General features: G+C 40.7%; 1 protein-coding gene across 7 annotated transcripts in view; it reads left to right on the plus strand.

Moving 5' to 3' along the window:
• MANBA (mannosidase beta) overlaps positions 1-20,245 on the plus strand; it is a 132,225-nt gene extending 111,980 nt beyond the window's left edge. For 4 of the 7 annotated variants that reach the window (XM_080687649.1, XM_080687653.1, XM_080687651.1 and 1 more), the window contains 5 exons: positions 401-565; positions 12,813-12,957; positions 14,873-15,012; positions 16,038-16,295; positions 19,374-20,245. In XM_080687649.1, the coding sequence (XP_080543775.1) occupies positions 401-565; positions 12,813-12,957; positions 14,873-15,012; positions 16,038-16,295; positions 19,374-19,598 (933 nt within the window). In that variant the 3' untranslated portion in view covers positions 19,599-20,245. The remainder of the gene's footprint in view (positions 1-400; positions 566-12,812; positions 12,958-14,872; positions 15,013-16,037; positions 16,296-19,373) is intronic. The other 3 variants (XM_080687650.1, XM_080687654.1, XM_080687655.1) reach the window with 1 other exon arrangement.
• Positions 20,246-20,458: the final 213 nt, after the last annotated feature.

The following is a 20,458-nucleotide window of genomic DNA, read 5'->3' on the forward strand; positions in this document are numbered from 1 at the left end:
TGTGTGTGGGAGACAACCAATCGATGTTTCACTCTCACATGGATGTTTCTCTTTCTCTTTTCCTCTCTCTCTAAAATCAATAAAAACATATCCTCATGTGGGGATTAAATTTTTTTTAGATAAAAAAATACACATAACTAATGTTTATAAAAGGAATAATATTTTGATAAGACCTTCAATGGAAATATCACATTGTAATTTCCGAGGTTTGAATAAGGGAGGGTATAGGTGCCAAATCCTGGTTTTGTGATTCAATTTTGTACAAGGCTGGTCTTTCACCACCAACAAATGTGATGAAAAAAGCATCTGTGATATTATTCTAGTGTATAGAGTTTATCAGAAATGTGTAGAAAAGTACTCCTAATTTCCCAATTCGTATCTCTTATTCTTTACTCAAAAGGTTTCATCTGAAGTGGACTGGTCTTACAACAGCAACTTTTCAAGTCATCGACAGCATCATGAAAATGGTAACCGTGAAATGCTTTTTCAGGCTGGACTTCATTTCAAACTCCCGCACAGCACAGATCCATTACGTGAATTCAAAGATACCATTTACCTTACCCAGGTAAGGCATTCTCATCCGGAGTTCAAAAGAGATCATGTAACATAAGAGATCATGTAAGTTTTGTAAACCTACTGGTATGTGGTGAAAACTATGTTTTATTTTACTGATTAAGGAGTTGATCTTCAAAATAGATGTATGGTGAAATGTAAGATTTGAAATAGTTAATTTTTGGCATTTGTCTCTCTTACAAGAATAGCTCAGAAAGTTCTACAAAAATGTATGCATTAAAATGTTTCCCAGCTCAGGATTACTATAATGTTCCAGTAATTAAGACAGTAGCATTTCCCAAGGATAAAGTGGAACAATGGGACATAATAGAGTCAAGAAACAGACTCATGTATAATATAGTCACCTGACTTAAGGACATGATACCACTGCAATCTTGTGGGAAGGGATAGTCTTATCAGTGAACTGTGCTATAGATGGTGGGTATCTTTAGGGGAAAATAAATGAACTGTGACACACTAGACAAAAAGTAATTTGATCAGTGATTAAAGATTCCACTGTGAAAGGTAGTACAATAAGTCTTCTAGGAGAAAACATAAGAGAATATTTCAATATCTTGGCATAGGGAAAGATTTCTTAAACAGGACATAAAAACTATAACTGTGAAAGAAAATAATGATAAATTGGACTTCATTAACATGGACATTTGTATATCGATAGCACCATTAAGATAGAGAAAAGGTTAGCCACGGATTGGGGAACAATATTTTTAATACATATACCTGATAAAAGATTTGCATATTATACAATAAAGGACTTCTATAAAGCAATAAGAAAAAGACAGATAACCTATTAAAAAATGGACAAAAGCTTCAAATAGGCACTTCACCAAAGAAGATATTCAAATGGACAGAAAGTATAAAAAAGTCTGCTCAATTCCATTCTTAATCAAGGAAATGCAAATTAAAGCCATGCCGGGTACCTCTACTCACAGTGTAATTTTAGCACAATGGCTAAAATTAAAAAGATTGACATTACCAACTGTTGGTGAGGAGGTAGGACAGCTGAAACTTTTTTTTGAAACTTGTAGACATTGTTAGTAGGAGTGGAAATTTGTTTAACCACTTTGGGAAATGTTATGGCAGTTTCTACCCAAGCTAAACATTTGCTTACTCTTTGATTCAGCATTTCTAGTTCTAGCTATATACCCTAGAAAAATGAGTGCATATGTCTGTCAACAGACATCTAAAATAAGTGTTCATAGCAACTTTATTTATAATACCCCCAAACTGGAAACAACCTAAATCCGTGGTTGGCAAACTGCGGCTCGCGAGCCACATGCGGCTCTTTGGCCCCTTGAGTGTGGCTCTTCCACAAAATACCACGGCCTGGGCGTGTCTATTTTGAAGAAGTGGCGTTAGAAGAAGTTTAAGTTTAAAAAATGTGGCTCTCAAGCCCTGACTGGTTTGGCTCAGTGAATAGAGCATCGGCCTTCGGACTGAAGGGTCCCAGGTTCGATTCCGGTCAAGGGCATGTACCTTGGTTGCAGGCACATCCCCAGTGGGGGGTGTGCAGGAGGCAGCTGATTGATGTTTCTAACTCTCTATCCTCTCCCTTCCTCTCTGTAAAAAATCAATAAAATATATATTTTTTTAAAAATGTGGCTCTCAAAAGAAATTTCAATCATACTGTTGATATTTGGCTCTGTTGACTAATGAGTTTGCCGACCATTGACCTAAATATTCTTTAACAGAAGAATTTATAAGCCAATGGTGGTATATTTATACAGCAAATACTCCACAGCAATAAAAAAAAAACAAGGAACTACTGATATTAGCATCAACTTGGATGAATCTCACAGGCATTATGTTGAACAAAAGAAACTCTGAAGTTTCAATATAGACAAAATGAATTAAGATGATAGAGAGCAAATTAGTGATACCCACTCTCGGGAAGGGATGGTGCACTACGAATAGGAAAGGGTACAAGGAAACTGTCATGAGTGCTCAAACGGTTATATCTTGATCTGGGTGCCGGTTACATGGTGTGTGCATGTGTTAAAGTCACTGAGTTGTACACTTATGATCTGTGTATGTTACATTTGCACCTTCCTGGACTTTTTCTAAAACAGCTCTATTGAAATATAATTGACAGACCGTAAAAGTCACTCATGTTACGTGTACAATGAAGTGATTTTTACTGTATTTATCAAGTCTTGTAACTGTCCCAGGTTCCAGTTTTGGAACATTTCTTACATCTCAAAAGGATTCCTTGTGCCTCTTTGCACTCACTCTCCTGTTCCCCCTTCATCCCCAGGCAAACCTTAATCTGCTTTCTATCTCTACAGATTTTACTTTTTTCAGTATTCCGTGTAACTGGAATCATATAATACATGATCTTTTTGCATTTGGCTTTTTTTACTGACCATAATGTGTTTGAAGTTCTTCCATGATACAGTGTATATCTATACCTCATTCCTCCTTCTTGCTAGATGGTATTCTCTTGAATGAATATGCCATCTTTTATTCACCTACTCATCAGTTGAGGGACATTTGGATTATTACTAACCTTTGACTGTTATGATAATTCTGCTATGAGTACTTACATACAGATCTTTGTGCATGTATTTTAATTTCTCTAAGGTAGAAATATATGAGGGAAATTTCTGAGTTATGTAGGAAATTTATGCTTAACTTTTTACAAAACGGTTGAACTGAATTTTGGATAATAATTTCATTTGAATGTTTCCATTTTACTTTTTTTATTGGCTAAAATTTCATGAAACTGTTAACTATGTGAAATTATATTAAAGCCACTGCTTGGTTATTTGCTGTTTTGCCATTTCAAGTTCTGAGAAGAAAGGTAAGAGCCTACCCCCAGTCATCTGAGTTGATCTGAAATAGATCACAAGTTTTTTGTCAAATGTGATCACATTTCCATTTTTGCATCTTAGCACCAAAAATGTACCAATTTTTATCTAAACTCCTGCTCACCCTCATCAGTTTTTCCCCGAATGAAAATGCAAAGCCTTAGATAGAAACTGAAGCAGAAAACTGTAAGCCAAAAGAATACCCTTTGTCAAAAGGCAAAAAACTGGTTAAGAGTATTTCAAAGTTTCAATAATAATCTCATCAATTAGGGAAGTGTTGCCATTGTGATGTGTAATTTATGAAATTACCTCACAGAACACAAGTATAAAGATAAGGTTGATGTCTGACCCTTTGAAAGTGTTACATTTCATTTTTATTAGCTTTTTGTAAGCAATATTTTATAAAAGTCTCTCAGTTTTTTTTTTTAATATATTTTATTGATATTTCACAGAGAGGAAGGGAGAGGGATAGAGAGCTAGAAACATCGATGAGAGAGAAACATCGATCAGCTGCCTCCTGCACGCCTCCCACTGGAGATGTGCCCGCAACCAAGGTACATGCCCTTGACCGGAATCGAACCCGGGACCCTTCAGTCCGCAGGCCGACGCTCTATCCACTGAGCCAAACCGGTTTCGGCAAGTCTCTCAGTTTTAATATATGAAACAAGATTATCCGTGTGTGTGTGTGTGTGTGTGTGTGTGTGTGTGTGTGTGTGTGAACCTTTTCAGCTGTTGTTTTTCATGCTGGCTTTCCTCCTCCCAGCTGTTCATTTTTTGACTGATATTTTATTCTGTTTCCTCAAAAACATATTCAGAGAACTGACAGAAATAATTCTTTCTGAAATCGTTAGCATTTGAGGTAGTTAGGAACTGGGTGGGCAAGTGTAATTCTGTGTTGCTGGTTTTTGTTGGTGATGGTTTTGTCTGACAATTGAGCACTAATGTTCCATCAGGCTTTGGCTCACAACTGGACCTATCTTTGTTGGTTCCGCCTTGGGACTTTCTGCTATATTAGATGGGATCTAAGATGAAAAAAAAAATGCCAAGTAGGATTTTTTGTTTTTTAGTGTTGGATTTTCTTGACTGAAAGACACAGACAGGGAAGGTTGGGGTAAAAAGTGTTTCCCCCCTTGCTAGCTTGATTTTAGAACAGTCATCTATAACCGTGTACTAAAACCTTCTGTAGTCCATTTTCTTTGTTCCCACTGACCCCCTTGTCCTTTTCCTCACAGACTGCCATACTGTTCTGAAGAACAGGGTACTGGCCTGTGTGCCACTTTTCCAAAACATTCTATTAAGCATTATTTCCCATAACTTCCTTTATTTTAAAAATATATTTTTATTGATTTCAAAGAGGAATAGAGAGATAGAAACATAAATGATGAGAGAGAATCATTGACCGGCTGTCTCCTGCATGCCCCCCACTGGGGATCGAGCCTGAAACCCAGGCATATGCCCTGATCAGGAATCGAACCTGGGACCCTTCAGTCTGCAGATCAACACTCTATCCACTGAGCCAAACCGGCTAGGGCTATTTTTCACAACTTTCAAAAAAATCTTAGCTGAGGAAGCTGTGTAGTAAGTTTCTTCATATTTACTAGTAGATGCTTCCCTATCTTCTCTTTATCTTATAAACTGCACAGGTATCCTGGGAGGCTTTTACCTCTTTAATTCTTCTAATATTCCAAAGGAATCTTTCCTCACCTTTCATTCTTCTACCACATGCTGTTGTGTTGTATTCTGCATAGCCTACATACCCAGGCACACCCTCGTCAGCTGTGTCACACATACCTCACTGCTTAGCTGAGGACTGATTAGCTACCCCGACACATCTAAACTAACTGTTAAGTGACTTACTCTGCAGCTTGGCCTCTTACTAGGCTCTTAGAGAGGAAGCTGGGCTAGTGACAGTCTTTACTAACCCCTTAGCTTATATCCCCTCTAGTGATTTTATTTATTCTTTTACATACTTATTGAGTGTGTAATGAGGGCTAGATGCTTGGGGATATCCTTGAGAGATTCATATTCTTTAGGGGTCCATTTTTTCTTCCCATGATGCAAGTAACTTGATCACAAGAAGAACAAAGGGCAGGCTCTGCCTCAGTGGGCCCAGGTGTTGATGACAGTTGCTACCCTGGAATAGTTATTTGTTTGGTAAACATCACTGAGACATGATGGAAGATCCAGGCCATGCTGAGCTTTTAAGAAGGGGGTAGGGTGGATAAAGGAGAGGAATGAAGGTGAGATTACTAACATAGTCTATTACATACTAGTATATTATATTTATATGCATCATGTACTGGTAATTTAGCAGGCAAGCAGATGATCAGCATTCTTTGAGTGTCTACTAAATGCTTGGCCCCAGGCGATGAGGTGCTTTGTATATGCCTTCTCATGTAATTCTAACATCTCCAGACATCTGTGTTACTATTTCCATTTATTATGTGAGAAAACAGAGGCTCAGAAAGACTAAGTATTTTGTCCAAATTCTCAGGGCAATAAATGGAGCAGGTTTCTACTTTTAAAATTATATCCCATCACAATTGGGATAAGAGGAATTCTATAACTACTGAGGTGTTTGGTTGAATTAAAACATCTATTTTCAGCAGATAAATAGAGCAGACATCAGAAATTTGGTACATTAAAAAAAGGTCTTATTGGAATAATAGAGAAAATCAACAAAACCAAAAGTTAGTTCTTTGAAAAGATCAGCAAAATAAAAAATCTTTAGCCAGACTGGCCAAGGGAAAAAAAAAGAGAGAAGACTCAAATTACTAAAGCAGGAATGAAAAGGAAGCATTACTATTGACCTTACAGAACTAAAAGGGCAATAAGGGGATACTATAAACAATTGCATGACAATAAGTCATATCACCTAGATGAAATGGACAAATTCCTAGATACAAGCTATGAAATCTGACTCAAGACAAAATACTAGCAATCCAAATCTAGCAGCATATAAAAATTTTATGTACCATAATCAACTGCGATTCATCCCAGGAATGCAACAATGGCTCATTATATGAAAGTCAAACACCTGTTAATAGAATAAAGCAAAAAAAAAAAAAATAACCATATAATCATCTCAATAGATGAAGAAAAATCATTTAAAAAATCCAGCACAATAATGAAAAAGACATCCCAATTAAAAATGGGTAAGAGATTTGAATAGGTATTTCTCCAAAGAAAATGACCAGTAAGTACATGAAAAGATGCTCATTATCATTAGTCACTAAGGAAATGCAAATCAAAACCACAGTGAGGTACATAGATAGTGAGATATCTAGAATTAAAAAACGAAAGTAAAATACTAGTATATATGGAGATTTATTATAGTTATTGACTCACGTGGTTATGGAGGCTAAGAAGTGCTACAATCTGCCATGTGCAAGATGGGAAACCAGGAAAGCCAGTGATGTAATTCAGTTTGAGTCTGAAGGCCTGAGATCTGAGAGGCCATTGGTGCAAGTCCTGGAATTTGAAGGCCTGAGAACCAGCCCAGGGGCTCCAATGTCTGAGGGCAGGAGAAGTTGGATGCCCCAATTTAACAAGAGAGAGAGAATTCGCCCTTTCTCTGCCTATTTAGGCCCTCAACTGATTGGATGATGCCCATTGACATTGGTGAGGATGGATCTTCTTTACTCAATCTATTGAATCACCAGAAACATCCTCACAGACACACTCAGAAATAATGTTTTACCAGCTATTTGGGCATTCTTTAATTCAGTCACATTACACAGAAAGTTAACCATCACAGTAAGGATGTGGAGAAATTGGACCCTATATGTTGCTGGTGGGAATGTAAAATGGTACAACTCTTGTGGAAAAGTTTTTCAAATAGTTAAATATTGAATTATCATAGGACCCAGAAATTTTACTCTTAGGTATATATCTTAGAAAATGGAAAACATGTGTTGACACAAAAGCTTGTACATAAATGTTCATAGCATTGTTCATAATAGCAAAAAAGCTAAAACAGTCCAAACATGTATCAACTGATGAATGGATAAGAAAAATGTGGTACATATCCACACAATGAGATGTTATTCAGCAATAAAAAGGAATAAAATACTGATACATACACCATGGATGAACCTTGAAAACATGGTAAGTGAAGGAAGCCAGTCACAAAAGGTCACATATTGCATTATCCCACTTTATAAAATGTTCAGAATAGGCAAATCCATAGAAACAAAGTGGATTAGTGTTTCCAGAAACAAAGAAGAGGGAAGAAAGAGGAGTGACTGTTAGCCAGTACATTGTTTGTTTTTGGGGTGATGAAATCTGCTGGAATTAGGTAATGCACAGCCAGTAACTATACGGAGGCCAAGACATAGAAACAACCAGTGTCCCTTAATAGATCATTGAATAAAGAAGATGTGGTAGATATAAGTAATGGAATACTACTCAGCCATAAGAAAAGATGAAATACTTCTGTTTGCTATAGCATGGATAGATTTGAGACTATCATGCTAAGCGAAATAAGTCAGACAGAAAAAGTCAAGAACCATATGATTTCGCTCACATGTGGGATAGAAAACTGAAAGCAACAAATGAACAAACAAGAGAAACAGAAACTCACAGATGGATGCAGACAACAGTGGGAGCAGGTAGTAAAGGATAAAGGGGGTCAAATATATGGTGGAGGGAGATTGGACTTTGGGTAGTAAACACACAATGCAATGTACAGATGATGTATATTGTACACTTGAAACATATATAATTTTATTATTAACTAATGTCACTCCAATAAATTTAATGTATTGTGTGAATTATATCTTAGTTTAGGACAATGGCTTTCTTGGAAGATTCTTATTGTCAAGATAACTTTAAGTAATTATATAAAGGATATAAATCACATCTGTCAGGAGAACTTAGCCACATGGCTACTTCTAGTTCCAAGAGTTGGAGTGTAATTCTGGAACATGCAGTTCACCTACAAATCTGTTACTCAGAAGGAAGGGGAGGATGGGTTTTTGTAGACAGCTGGTAACCTCCATCACAGAGCAGAGCTGGAACTGGAACCTTAGGTCTTGGTGTCCTGGTCCAATTTCTTTTTACCATACCATCTGTTTCTCTAAGGAGACCGATTTCATAAGTAATCAGGCAAGCTGCTGAATATAGGCATATTTTTGAAACTAAAATAAGATTTGTCTGCTAACATTGGGACTGAGTAACCTTGGAAATGGCTAAGCATTTATCTTTAAATATGTAAAGATTGCCCTCTTTAGGAAAGTGTGCATGAGTGTACAAATATAGGTACAATTTTAAAGAGAAAGAGTCAGTTCCAGAGAGAGTCCAGAGACCTAGGATTATACAACTTCCCTTAGAAGAATAGTGGGGAGTGGCCTTGTGCATTTTTTTTGAACAAACATGCCATTCATTAGTCCTGACAGGCACCCATTGGTTTGGGTAAACCCAGGTCCATGTTATTGGCATGGCACCATCTGTCCGTTGAGTGTACTGCACCATGCAGAGCCCGGAGTACTCAAGGGTCTTGATTTCTCCCCTTCGCACTAGGTTACGGTATGATAGGCCACCAGTTAGAGCTTGCAAGGGTTAGAAGCTCTGCTTGCATTAAAATTTTTTTAATTTAAAAATTTAAAGGATTATTCATATTTACCTATTAAATTACAAAAGGTAAATTACAGCAAGGAACTTGGGAACAGAAATAAATAATTATTGCAGGGAGTTCTGAAAATTGGAATAGTTTAGGGACTGAAAACTCAAATGTATATAGGCAGGTAATTTTGAATGGATGAGAGTATGATTATTGGGAATTGTGGCAAAACAGATTGTAGAGGCCCTGCCTTAAGACATTAAACAATGACAACATCAACAACAAGAAACATGAAACACCTGCATGTGGGCCAATTAAAACCCATGTGGGGCTAAGTTTAGCCTGGAGGCCACCAGTTTATGGCAACCTCTTGACTGGATCATAATATAGCAATATGGAACCAGGAGTTTAAAATTTGTCATGTTATCAAAAGAGGCAGTGCAGGAAGTGAAGAAATTAATTGGGACATAAAATGTTCTTTGCTTTTTTATTTAAAGAAAAAAAACTGGCCTAATATTTGGAGAATGATTCAAATTATGGTATCACTACATAACCGTTTAAAGCACAGAAATATATAGAAAGTGCCAGCACAAGGAAATATACCTATGTGAAAATTAAGTGAGAGCAGAATGCAAAATTATAAATGTAAATGAGTTATAATGTATGTTAACAAAAATTGGGAAAAAATGTGTAACAATGTAAATAATTTGACAGCCATCAGATTTCTTTTTTCTGAAAAGAAGCTTAAATTCACCATGGAGAAAAAGACAATGCAGGCCATCTATATGAAGAACATCAGTAAAATATCTAGTTGTCTTTTGGATTCGATCTAACTAAGCTGGAGTATGACTGTTTCAATAGGTTATAGCTTTGTCCTATAAAAAAAAGTGGTCATTTTTACCTGAAAGAGATGACTTGACTACTTTCTCTGTTATATACTGATATTTTGTTTCTGCTTCAGAATTCTGTTTTACTTTTTTCCTCTTCACTCTACTTTATAAATATGGATCCAAGGAAAGTGATTCCAGTCCCAAACTTCTTGAGTGAACCCCTCCTTTAATGCCATTCATGAGGAGGCAAGTCCCTGGGGGTAATGTCAGGATGTTCCAGGTTCTTTGGCTTCAGAAATGGCCCAGACTTTGCTTCAGGTTCTGGGGTTTCCAGAATGTGGCCGCCACCCAGAGTGGAGTGTCCATGGTGGTTGCCAGTTGATGCTTGTGCTTGGTCAGCAGCTCCTGAAATGTCTGGGGGTGACCAGGACCCCGCTTCCCCCGTTGTTACTCATTGGTGTGATGAGGGCCTCCTCAGTCTTCCTCTTGTGCTCCCTTCTCACACAGCCCATAAAGCAGTGGCTGCTTTTGCAGGAATCTGAGATGAAGACAGAGATTTCTTGTCTTTCTGAGCCTCAGGTGTAACTGCTACAGGGTCAGGGACTGGATGTTGTGTCATAGGCCACTTATAGCTTGGTTGGTGGGGCATTATTTGGAAACTTGGGGTGATTTAAAAGAGTTCAGATTCAGAAACTCTGAAACAAATGTAAAGGTTACTTTCCGTGCTGATGGGGGGCATGGATTGATCATTGGTATTGCTCTCAGATTAGTTTCTACTGAGATTTCACTTCTTGGCTGCTTCATCATTACTGAACTTTCTAGAAGTTGCTCCACAACACTGATTTTGTACAATAACTCAACATATCTGTGAATGCTTACTCAAGTGACTTAATTCCACTCTGTGCCAGCAATCCAGGCCTAGAGGTAGATAAATCGCTTTCTTTGGTTGAGACAAGATTGATGTTTTTGCAAGGATCTTGGCTGGAGATCCTGAGCCTAATTGCAGATAGCTTGACTGACATAAAGCACAGTTCTCTGGTCTGTTTTTCTATTGCATCCCCTCTGACTTAGTGTTAGACTACTGCATTCAGACTGTATTTTTTGGTCATTTTGAGTTGACCCCATTGCTGCTTTGTGTGTGAGATTCTTAGTTTCTTTAGAGCGTATTTGCCTGCAGTCCTCACTGTGGTCCCAGTGGTCTGATTCCTGAATGAGATGTACATTTCTTTATCTGCTCACAGCTAACGGTGTCTCTTGCTTGGAAGATTTTAATAGCTGCTAAATGGTGTCCCTAAATCCATTCTGGCTCCCTGCACTCCATTCTCCTTTCCGTAGTCAGAGTTGTCTTTTAGAAATACAAATCTGGTCCCGTCACCCTTTAGCTTAAAAACTTCTGTGCCTTCCAGTGGCCTTTAGGTTGGACAGAAAAACCTTCCCAGGTCTCGCCTCTCCCCAGCCTCTCTCCTGGGGCTCCCAGTTCTCTGTGCTCGGGCCTTCTCCTCTCACCACATGTTGTCCTCTCTGCAGCAAGGTTCTGCCTCTTTCTTTTCCTCTTTCCTCTTCTTTGAGGCCAGTCCTCATCCCTCAGCTGTGCCCATTTCCCCTAACATCCAAGCTCCTAACGTTGCATACCTATCCTCCTTAGCACTCATTTCTGTTTAAAGTTCACCTTTATTTGTGTGACTCTTGGATTAAAACCTGTTTCTACATAAACCAATAAGCTCCACGAGTGTGGGCTGTATCTTTTTGGCTGAGAGAGGGGCTTATCATTGCCAGCTTGTAGCACATGCTCTAGGTGCTTATAAATATTTACTAGAGGCCTGTGCATGAATTGGTGCATGGGTGGGCCGCCCTGATTGGGGGTGTTTGGGGCTGGACAGGCCAGGGGGAGGGGCCGCAGGAGGTTGGCCGGCCGGCCCCACCCCCGCCCGATCTGGCCGGTTGGCTGGCCGCAGTGCGTGTCATAGTGACCAGTTGTTCCAGTTGCTTAGGCTTTTATATATATAGATTGAATGGCCACGATTTCTTCTTGGTTTACCCTTCTGGAATTTTATGGCTCTGCCTCATGTAAGTCATCACTTCATCTATGACTTCTTCCCTAGCCAGCCTACTTCTGTCTAAAGGCTCTACCTTTATCTAGTTTTCTCAGCTTTATAAGAAGGCATCTGAGCTTAGTCTTCTAGTGACCAGATATGCAAACCTTCTTTCTTCCTCTAAGGCCATCCTTCCCTCTGACTGAGGAATCCTGCAGCCCTGACCATCTCTCCGGGTTCCCTTTGGTGACGTCTCCTAATGAACTCTCATTTATGAGCCTTTCTGAACGACAACTCCAAGCTAGGAGCATGTGACACCCACAGTCTCAGCAACAGCATCAATAAAAGAGATTGATTTTTCAATGATAATGACAGTAATTAAGGGTCCTGCATGAATTGGTTATTGCCTCTTAAACAACAACTAAACTCACTTGTCTCATTGCTGCAGTTTACCATCTCTTCTGCCATGATGAAGGAATTGCGTTCTTAAGAAATTTTACATTCTCAAAAGTCATGATATAAAAACAATTGCTTGACTAGAAAAAAAGGGGATAGGGACTGGTCAGTATCAGATTCAAAATAAAGGTATTTTTCCTACAGATTTTTTTCTAATAAAGCTTTAAAAAAACAGCTCTGCAAATATTAGTAAAGCCCATCACTGCAAAAACCTTAGTGTTTCACTACATATAGCATTTGCTCCGGAATAAGTCTTTGTTTCCTATCATTGCCTACACTGCCATTAGCAAAGAACCTTTACACCGTCCTGCCTCTTTGATTACCCAATTGTTATAATGAGTCAAACACCAAGCCTCCCAAACCCACTAGCTTTTACAGACAACAGCTTCTCTGATGCTAAGGGGGTAGTTCCAGATCTAGTATAATAATGGTATATGTAATGCTTCTCTGATTTATTCCGTTCACTTTAAAAACGAACAATCTGTAATTTTCTCAGATCTGGACAGCCTACATCAAACAGTCACACATGTGTTTTAATGTTCACCCGACTCAGGTGATGCAGGCCCAGTGTGTCAAAACAGAAACTGAATTCTACCGCCGCAGTCGCAGCGAGATAGTGGATGGAAAAGGGCACACCATGGGGGCGCTGTATTGGCAGCTGAATGACATCTGGCCGGCTCCTTCCTGGGCCTCTCTGGGTAAGTGTTTCAGCATTCCTTGTGTGTGTGTGTGTGTGTGAGAGAGAAAGCAATCCCTGTGGGGAGAGGCGCTGAGAAAACCCAGAGGCTGAGGTGAGGAGATTCTCCAGCAGCTGGTCAATGAACTGGAACCCTCCCCCACCCCCCTTCACAGTCTTTCCAGGAGCCTGAGAGGCAGCCTCGCTATGAGTTCTGTGCTGTGCAGTGTCACAAAAGCAGGCTAACGGGGTGGGTAGATTCATGCACAGAGATCTGTTACGTGTCATAATTATTGCTTAGATTTGAATTTAAGAGGACTTTCCAAGGCAAAGGGGCATTTACTTATGCATCTCTTCTTCCATTTAGGAGACTTCAACCATGTGGAAGGTTGGCCCCACTAAGTGTTAAAATGTCCCTTTGCTTGACTCCTGTTTAAGACCATGAAGTCATCTTTATTCTGCCCTATTTATCTCTTGAAAGGGGAGGTAGTAGAGTCAGAAGTCCAAGTAGGAAGGGTTCTCAATTGAAGCAGTCCAACTAGCAATAGGTGAGATGACTGGCATGGCACTTGCAGTTTGAATTATTCTACTTTGGTACATGAGAAACCATCCAGAAGTAATGATGAATCTTTGGCCTTCACCAGAGGTGGTTTGAAGCAAAGTTCAGTTAATACCAACAAAAGTTCAGGGTCAAAAATGAGGCAAAGCCGTGAAATAAAAAGGCCATGTTGCTGGGTAAGGCTCTTAAACCAGCTATGGATACAAATCTAAAATCCATTCACCACAGGCTTTGATTAGTGCCAGGTCACCTCTTGAGGGGAACTGGAGTTTTGATCAACTTTATCTGGCTAAACTCTGTATCAGTTCCAACCAGACAAAAGGGTATTGGATGAGAATCACAGGTGGAGCATGGGGGGAATAGCCCTTAACACAGGATGAAGAGATACTGTTTAGACAATTGGGCAGTATTTACTTATTATTTACTAGAGGCTCAATCTTGCGAGGAGGCGCCCTGCCTCCTTGGACAGCTACCCTTGCAAGCCTTGCTGCGCATGCAGCCTCCTGCTCATCAATCTTTGTGGTGTGATGACCATTAGCATGTTAGCTCTTTATTATATAGGATTATATAGGATAGAGGAAAGGAGAAGGAGAGAGAGAGAAACATCCATGCGAGAGTGAAACATCAATCGACTGCCTTCTCCATGTACCTACCAGGGATTGAGCTTACAACCTGGGCATATGCCCTGACCAGGAATCGAACCGGCAACCTTTCGGCACATGGGACAACCAACTGAGCCACACTGGCCAGGGCGACATATTTTTTGGTTTGTGGGGTTAGCATACTAGATTTGCCAACAGGCACAGCATTCTACAGGTCCTTGGCAACTTATAACTGTATATAAGGAACTGCCCTTAATTGTTGGTTGGGTGTTCTCCAGTCGGAACTTGCCAGCCACGTTAGTGACAGTGCTTGTTTTGTCTCACTCAGGGGACTTGTGCTCATGGGAACAGGAGACTGTGAGTTCTAAATCATTCTTACAAAGGAGTATTCATAACAGGTGTTCACTGCCAGTGCCACTGGTTTCCTTCTTCTTGTGTGTGTAGTAAAAAGGAGCGTGGGCGCCTTGAGCTCCCAGAAGCAAGGAGTTACTCTGGGCCCAAAAGACGGCCTGTGGCATGTTTGACTTAACTGTCTGAGCCCCTGTTTCCTCATTTGAAAAATGGATGTTAAGGTGTGCCTTACCCAGATGTGAGGATAATATGTGGCAACGTTAAAAATGCTCAGAGCCTCACCAAATGTGGGTTCCCGATCTTTGTGGGTCTCCCTTCCACTCTCAGTCTTTAGAATCATGACATATTCATACCCACTGGGCCATGTGGGTGATGATTCTGACTGCTTGACCCTGCCCACGTCCTAACTTTGCTGACTTTTTTAGAGTACGGAGGAAAGTGGAAAATGCTTCATTACTTTGCTCGGCATTTCTTCGCGCCACTGTGGCCAGTGGGTTTTGAGGATAAAGGAGTGTTTTTCGTCTATGGGGTGTCAGACCTTCACTCGAACCGCGTGATGCTCACTGTAAGTTGATTGGATTTTCTCTCTGTGATGGAGAGTTTTAGATTATTTCGTTAGTTATTTGGTGCTTTTTCTTTGGGGAAACAGAAAAGAGAAATTAATTTGTATCAGAGTGTTTCTAGTGCCTGGAGTAGAAAATGGGCTGTCCCAGAGTCATCATACCCCTTTTCAGGGTAAAACTGCTGTTTATTCTGTGACCTTAAGTCTTAATGTCTTAGTGATTCAGTTTCCTCATCTGTAAAATTATACCAGCCTATAATCTTTAAAAAAAAAAAAATATATATATATATATATTTATAGATTTCAGAGAGGAAGGGAGAAGGAGAGAGAGAAACATCAATGATGAGAGAGAGTCATTGATGGGCTGCCTCCTACATGACCCCCACTGGGGACCGAGCCTGAAACCTGGGCATGTGCCCTGACCAGGAATTGAACCCTGACCTCCTTGTTCATACGTTGATGCTCAACAACTGAGCAACAGCAGCCAGGCAAGCCTATGGTATTTTCTAAAAGGCTTTCTATGAGTAGTGAATAAAAGAATTAGATGCAACTGAATTATAAAGTGCCACTTAAATGTAAGCTTACTGATAATCATGGAAAGCAGGAAATAGCTTTATTGAGAATGCATATGTGGAAAAGTAAACTTGGATCGAAAACAATGCTAGGTGAAAAGCAAGGGTAGAAACTCAAGTCTTGGGTGCTACAGTTTGGAGGACATTGAACATAGGTCATGCTTATGGACTAATGACAGTGCCTGGGTATGTGCTTCATTCAATTCTCACAGCAGCCCGTGAAGTTAGTGCTGCTATTATTCTCCCGTTATGAAGGAAGAAACAGAGACTCTGAGACTCTGATGAACTTGTGTAGCTACACAGCTAGTACTTGGTGGGGCTGAGGTTAAACCCGGGTTTCATAGTCTCTTAACCACTCCTGCTATTCCGCCTTTCATCAATGATTACTACTATTTTCCTCTTAAAAAAGTAGTAACCCAGCAATGTTTGCTTTTGTTCTGTGTTGTTTCTCCACAGGTGAGAGTGCACAGGTGGAGTTCCCTGGAGCCTGTGTGCTCTCACAGGACCCCGAATTTTGTGATGAGAGCAGGCAAGGCTGTCCTTCTCTATCAGGAGCCGGTGTCTGAAATGCTGCAGAGATGTGGGCATTGTACACGGCAAAGCTGTGTGGTTTCCTTTTATCTGTCAACCAACAGCAAACCCTTGAGCTCAACCAACTATCACTTCCTGTCCTCACCGAAGGAGGCCGAGGGGCTCCAGAAGGCAGACATCACTGTAAGCACCGGTCGGTGGGGTCACCATGACCTCGGGAGCTGCCCTGCTCCGGGGCAGGCACTCTGCATCTTGCTGTTTGCTAACTTTTTCCTTGGAACAGAGTTTCCCCAAGGCCTGGGAATTTTGGCTCCTTTTCACTGGAAGCAAAGGCCAAATGATTTTTATTTCTAATTCAGCATTTGTCAAAAGTTTTTGGTTCCTGCTACTCCTGCTGTCCCATCAGCCCTCCCCCATGGGCTCTCGCAGTGGAGGGAGAGGCGTCAGGGTCATCAGGGATTCTCTCCCCGCACCCGCCCCACTCCCATACCTCCACCCCCCACCCCCACCCCAGAGTGCCAAACTCGGTCCTGGGGTTTCAGTGCACCAACCCCGAAGTATTATTATTGATGTAAGAAATGGTCAAACCTGTAGAGAATTTTCATAAGAGTTTATTTGAGCCAAATTGATGGTACATGCCAAGGAGCAAGATCTTAAATGCTCCAGAGAATAACAGCTTCTTTTATGCATATGAAATTAAGGAGGGAACAAGGAAGATTGCATGAGGTGGGAGGAAGCAACACAGGGATTGTATTACAGGATAGTTAACAAGATTGTGTGCTGTCTGGAGTGTTAATACCCCTTCCAGGTTAGTACTGCTGGTCTTTCTTTGTTTATGTATTTATTTATTTATTTATTTTAATCTAATCTATCTATAGATAGAGACTGGTTAACAAAATTATACAGGTTTCAAGTGCACAATTCCACAACACATCATCTGTACACTGTATGGTGTGTTCACCACCCCAAGTCGAGTCTCCTTCCATCACTTCTGGTTGTTCAAAGGTGTGTTAACCTAGATACTCAGCAATGATGGGCAGGGTTTACTTAAGGCAAAGATAAACCTTTTTCTAAAGAAGTTATAGGTGTGGGCCACCCACCATGACCTGCCCAGTTGGGGACTGATGACCAGATCGCCCTGTGAAGTTACTTTCCACAGAACCCCATTTCCCATCCACTTTATCATCTGTGTTTACAAGTGAGCAAACAGGTCTAGAGGGACTGACACGCTCCGGGAACATGCTCAGGGAAGCATCGGAGCCAGGAGGAGCACTTTCATTTTGAAATTTTAAGTAGAGTCTATTAATCTTTAAAAGTTTCATTCTATGCTCCTTGATTTATTGCTGCAAAGTAGCTTAATTATCAAATCTCTTTATAATTGCCAAGAAAAACAATGGCATGAGCAGGCTGTGTTGTTATAAAAACTGTACAGCTGGAGAATTTGGAATCTCTTTAGTCGATTAAAACCCTGTCCTTCATTTTCCTCCTACACATAGTGATTGAACATATTTTTCTAGAAAGGTCCATTCTCTAGTTTTAGCAAATTTTAAATGTGTCTGACCCTTTACTTCATTGAGAAGCCTTAAGTGGGAGGGTTTTTTACATTTACTTTAGAAGTAATGATATAGAAATTCTTAATCCTTGATTTGAAAACATATATCTTCTTTCCCAGTAATGAAAGATTCATGTAACGAAATCTAAGTTATCTGTAACAACAGATAAGAAGGAAATGACATATACTTAAGTAGCTTCTTTCCAGAAAAAAAGAAAAGAAAAAACAAAACAACCCCACTGTGTAGCAGACTAGATCTCGGATTTTGAAAACAATTCTTTTCTCTTTCCTTAGCTAAGCCTTCATTATCTTGGGATAATGCGGGGTGGGAGAGAAGTAGGACTTCTTTATTTTTCCTACCTCATTTGAATTTCAGTGAGACTTGCCTTTCCTAAAGGGATACAACAACAACAACAAAGCATTTATTGCAGGCTTAACATTGGCCAGGCACTTGGGTGATCTGTCCCCAGGTGGATGCCAGAAATTTGTTTTCTCTGCCTCCCTGAAGCCAGGGTGCAAGCTTGAGCCGCAGGCTGCAGGCTCCGTAGTCAGATGCATTGAAATAAGATTCCAGTTGGAAGAAGGCAACAAGAGTGAGCAGGTACCAGAGTCGCTTCCGGCCTCGGCCTTGGCGCAGCAGTGACCGGGGCCTCCGTAGCAGCCGTGTGGGCTGGCCAGAGCCAGCTGTGTGAATCGCATGCTGTGACTGCTTTACCGGAACAGGTGGACGATTGTTTTGGGAATCTGACATCTAGCTTCAAGCATGAATCTCTGACCATCTGCGAGCTACCTAATATACTTAGTTTTCATTTCTGCTTCTTCCACAGGTTTGTTTTATTGTTTGTAGCTCAGAACTCTGAATGGCAATCAGACAAGTGTGTAAGGCTAAAGTTATGTATAGTAAAAATTCTCCTTTGAAATTCTTGATGCCACACATAACATGTAATGTCAAACCTATGGTGTGGCATATACCCATGCTAAGGACTCGTATTTCATGACGACAGCTGAGCTTGGATGACCAGGTCACACTCATCCATACTCTCTCAGAGAGGCTTGCGAACCCCCGCCCTCGGGCTGAGCTCAGCCTCACTGTGCACGTGCTGCTCGATGACAAATGACAAGATTTAAGCTGTGCGTTTGATTGCTGATACCGTGTGGGCTTCACACATCTTAAAAGTGTTCATGATTGTGGCTTTGCAGTTCTCTGTAGTGAAGAAGAGAAAGCTCTCATGCTAGACCTGTACATGCCTGGCAGGCTGCTGTCTACGTTTCTGGGTCTTTTCAGAGGAGCAGGAGGTGAGCTCCGGGGTTGTGCTCTGTGGCTGGCTCCAGATAGATCCCGAGAAAGTCATTAAACGGCCCAGCAGTTATGCAAAAACGTTCCTCTCTTGATGAAACCCTGAGAAACACTGTAAACGATACAAAGCTTTGAGCTTCTCGTGAAATAGTCTCTCTAATAATAGGAGACTACACATTTCTGCACTTGGTTTGAGATTACAATTTGGTCATTTCCCAGAGCCTTAACACATTCCCATGTATTTCTCAGTATCTGACACAGTGCATGGAATGTATGACTTTAGCAGCTGGTGAACCAAAGTTGTAGGAAATATACTCCCTGTTAGGCCCACATAAACACGCTCTGATAGGCGTCAGGTATGGAACGGAGAGCTTGTCCCTCATCTTTCACTTCATTTATCTTTTTCCTTCAGGCCATCATCTCTCAGCACAAGGACACCTTTGTGTTTGACCTGGAAACCTCAGCTGTGGCGCCCTTTGTGTGGTTGGATGTAGGGAGCATCCCGGGGAGATTCAGCGACAATGGTTTCCTCATGACGGAGAAGACTCGCACTGTATTCTTTTACCCCTGGAGGCCCACCAGCAAGAGTGAGCTGGAGCAATCTCTTCATGTGACTTCCTTGGCTGATATTTACTAAGGGAATCCAGCTACTTTCGAAAGCACTTCTGAGCCACCAGCGAGAGCTGCAGGCAGCCAGAGACCAGAGAAAGAGCCGGAAGCAGTCCGCCTGCTGCCAGGCCTCTAATGCATCGCTCCCAGGAGTGTGCACAGCCCTCTCAGGAAAGGCTGTGTACTCGGGGCCCCTCCAGCCAGCTGTGCCAGGTCGGTGTTGTGAGGGTTCCCCTTTTAGCTTCACCACCACATGAGCCAGTTATAACCCAGCTGCCCCTCCCTACCCAGAGAAGGATGTCTGCACAGGCCAGCCTCTGGGGAACCACCGGAACAGGACCACAGGGCTCCCGATTTGGCTCAATCCAAGGAGCTTTTCAACTTAGAGGAGTTAGATTAACAGTTGACTCTGGCAGAAAAGTGGTGTTCTTTTTAGTTTGGGTTTAAATCATTTTACCTTGATTGATTAATTATAAGAGGCTACACATTACTTTATTACACATGATCATGTTCATAAAATTACATCGATAAAGCAAATGGGGAAAATTGTTAATAAATTGTAATAATTTGGTAAAGGTTTGTAGGGATTTTTTGTACTGCTTTTGCAACACCCTGTAAGTTTGAAATCATGTAAAAAATTAAAATGTACATACATTGCATTAAGTGGCTTATTCTATCTGTGGCTTATTTAATAATTCCACAAACATTCCATTGTGCCCAGTACTGTGCTGGCCATTAATTTCCATTTAGCTCTGGCCAAGTTTTTATTCTAGTTGATAAACTGGGAGAGTTTGGAGAATCTGACCGAGATATTTGAGGGCTTTTCTCTGCGAAGAATCATGTAGTTTTTTACAAAATGGACCACCATTGAGAGTTTAGCTTTAAAAT

This window comes from Plecotus auritus, assembly GCF_963455305.1.
Source record: "Plecotus auritus genome assembly, chromosome: 1".
NCBI lineage: Eukaryota > Metazoa > Chordata > Mammalia > Chiroptera > Vespertilionidae > Plecotus > Plecotus auritus.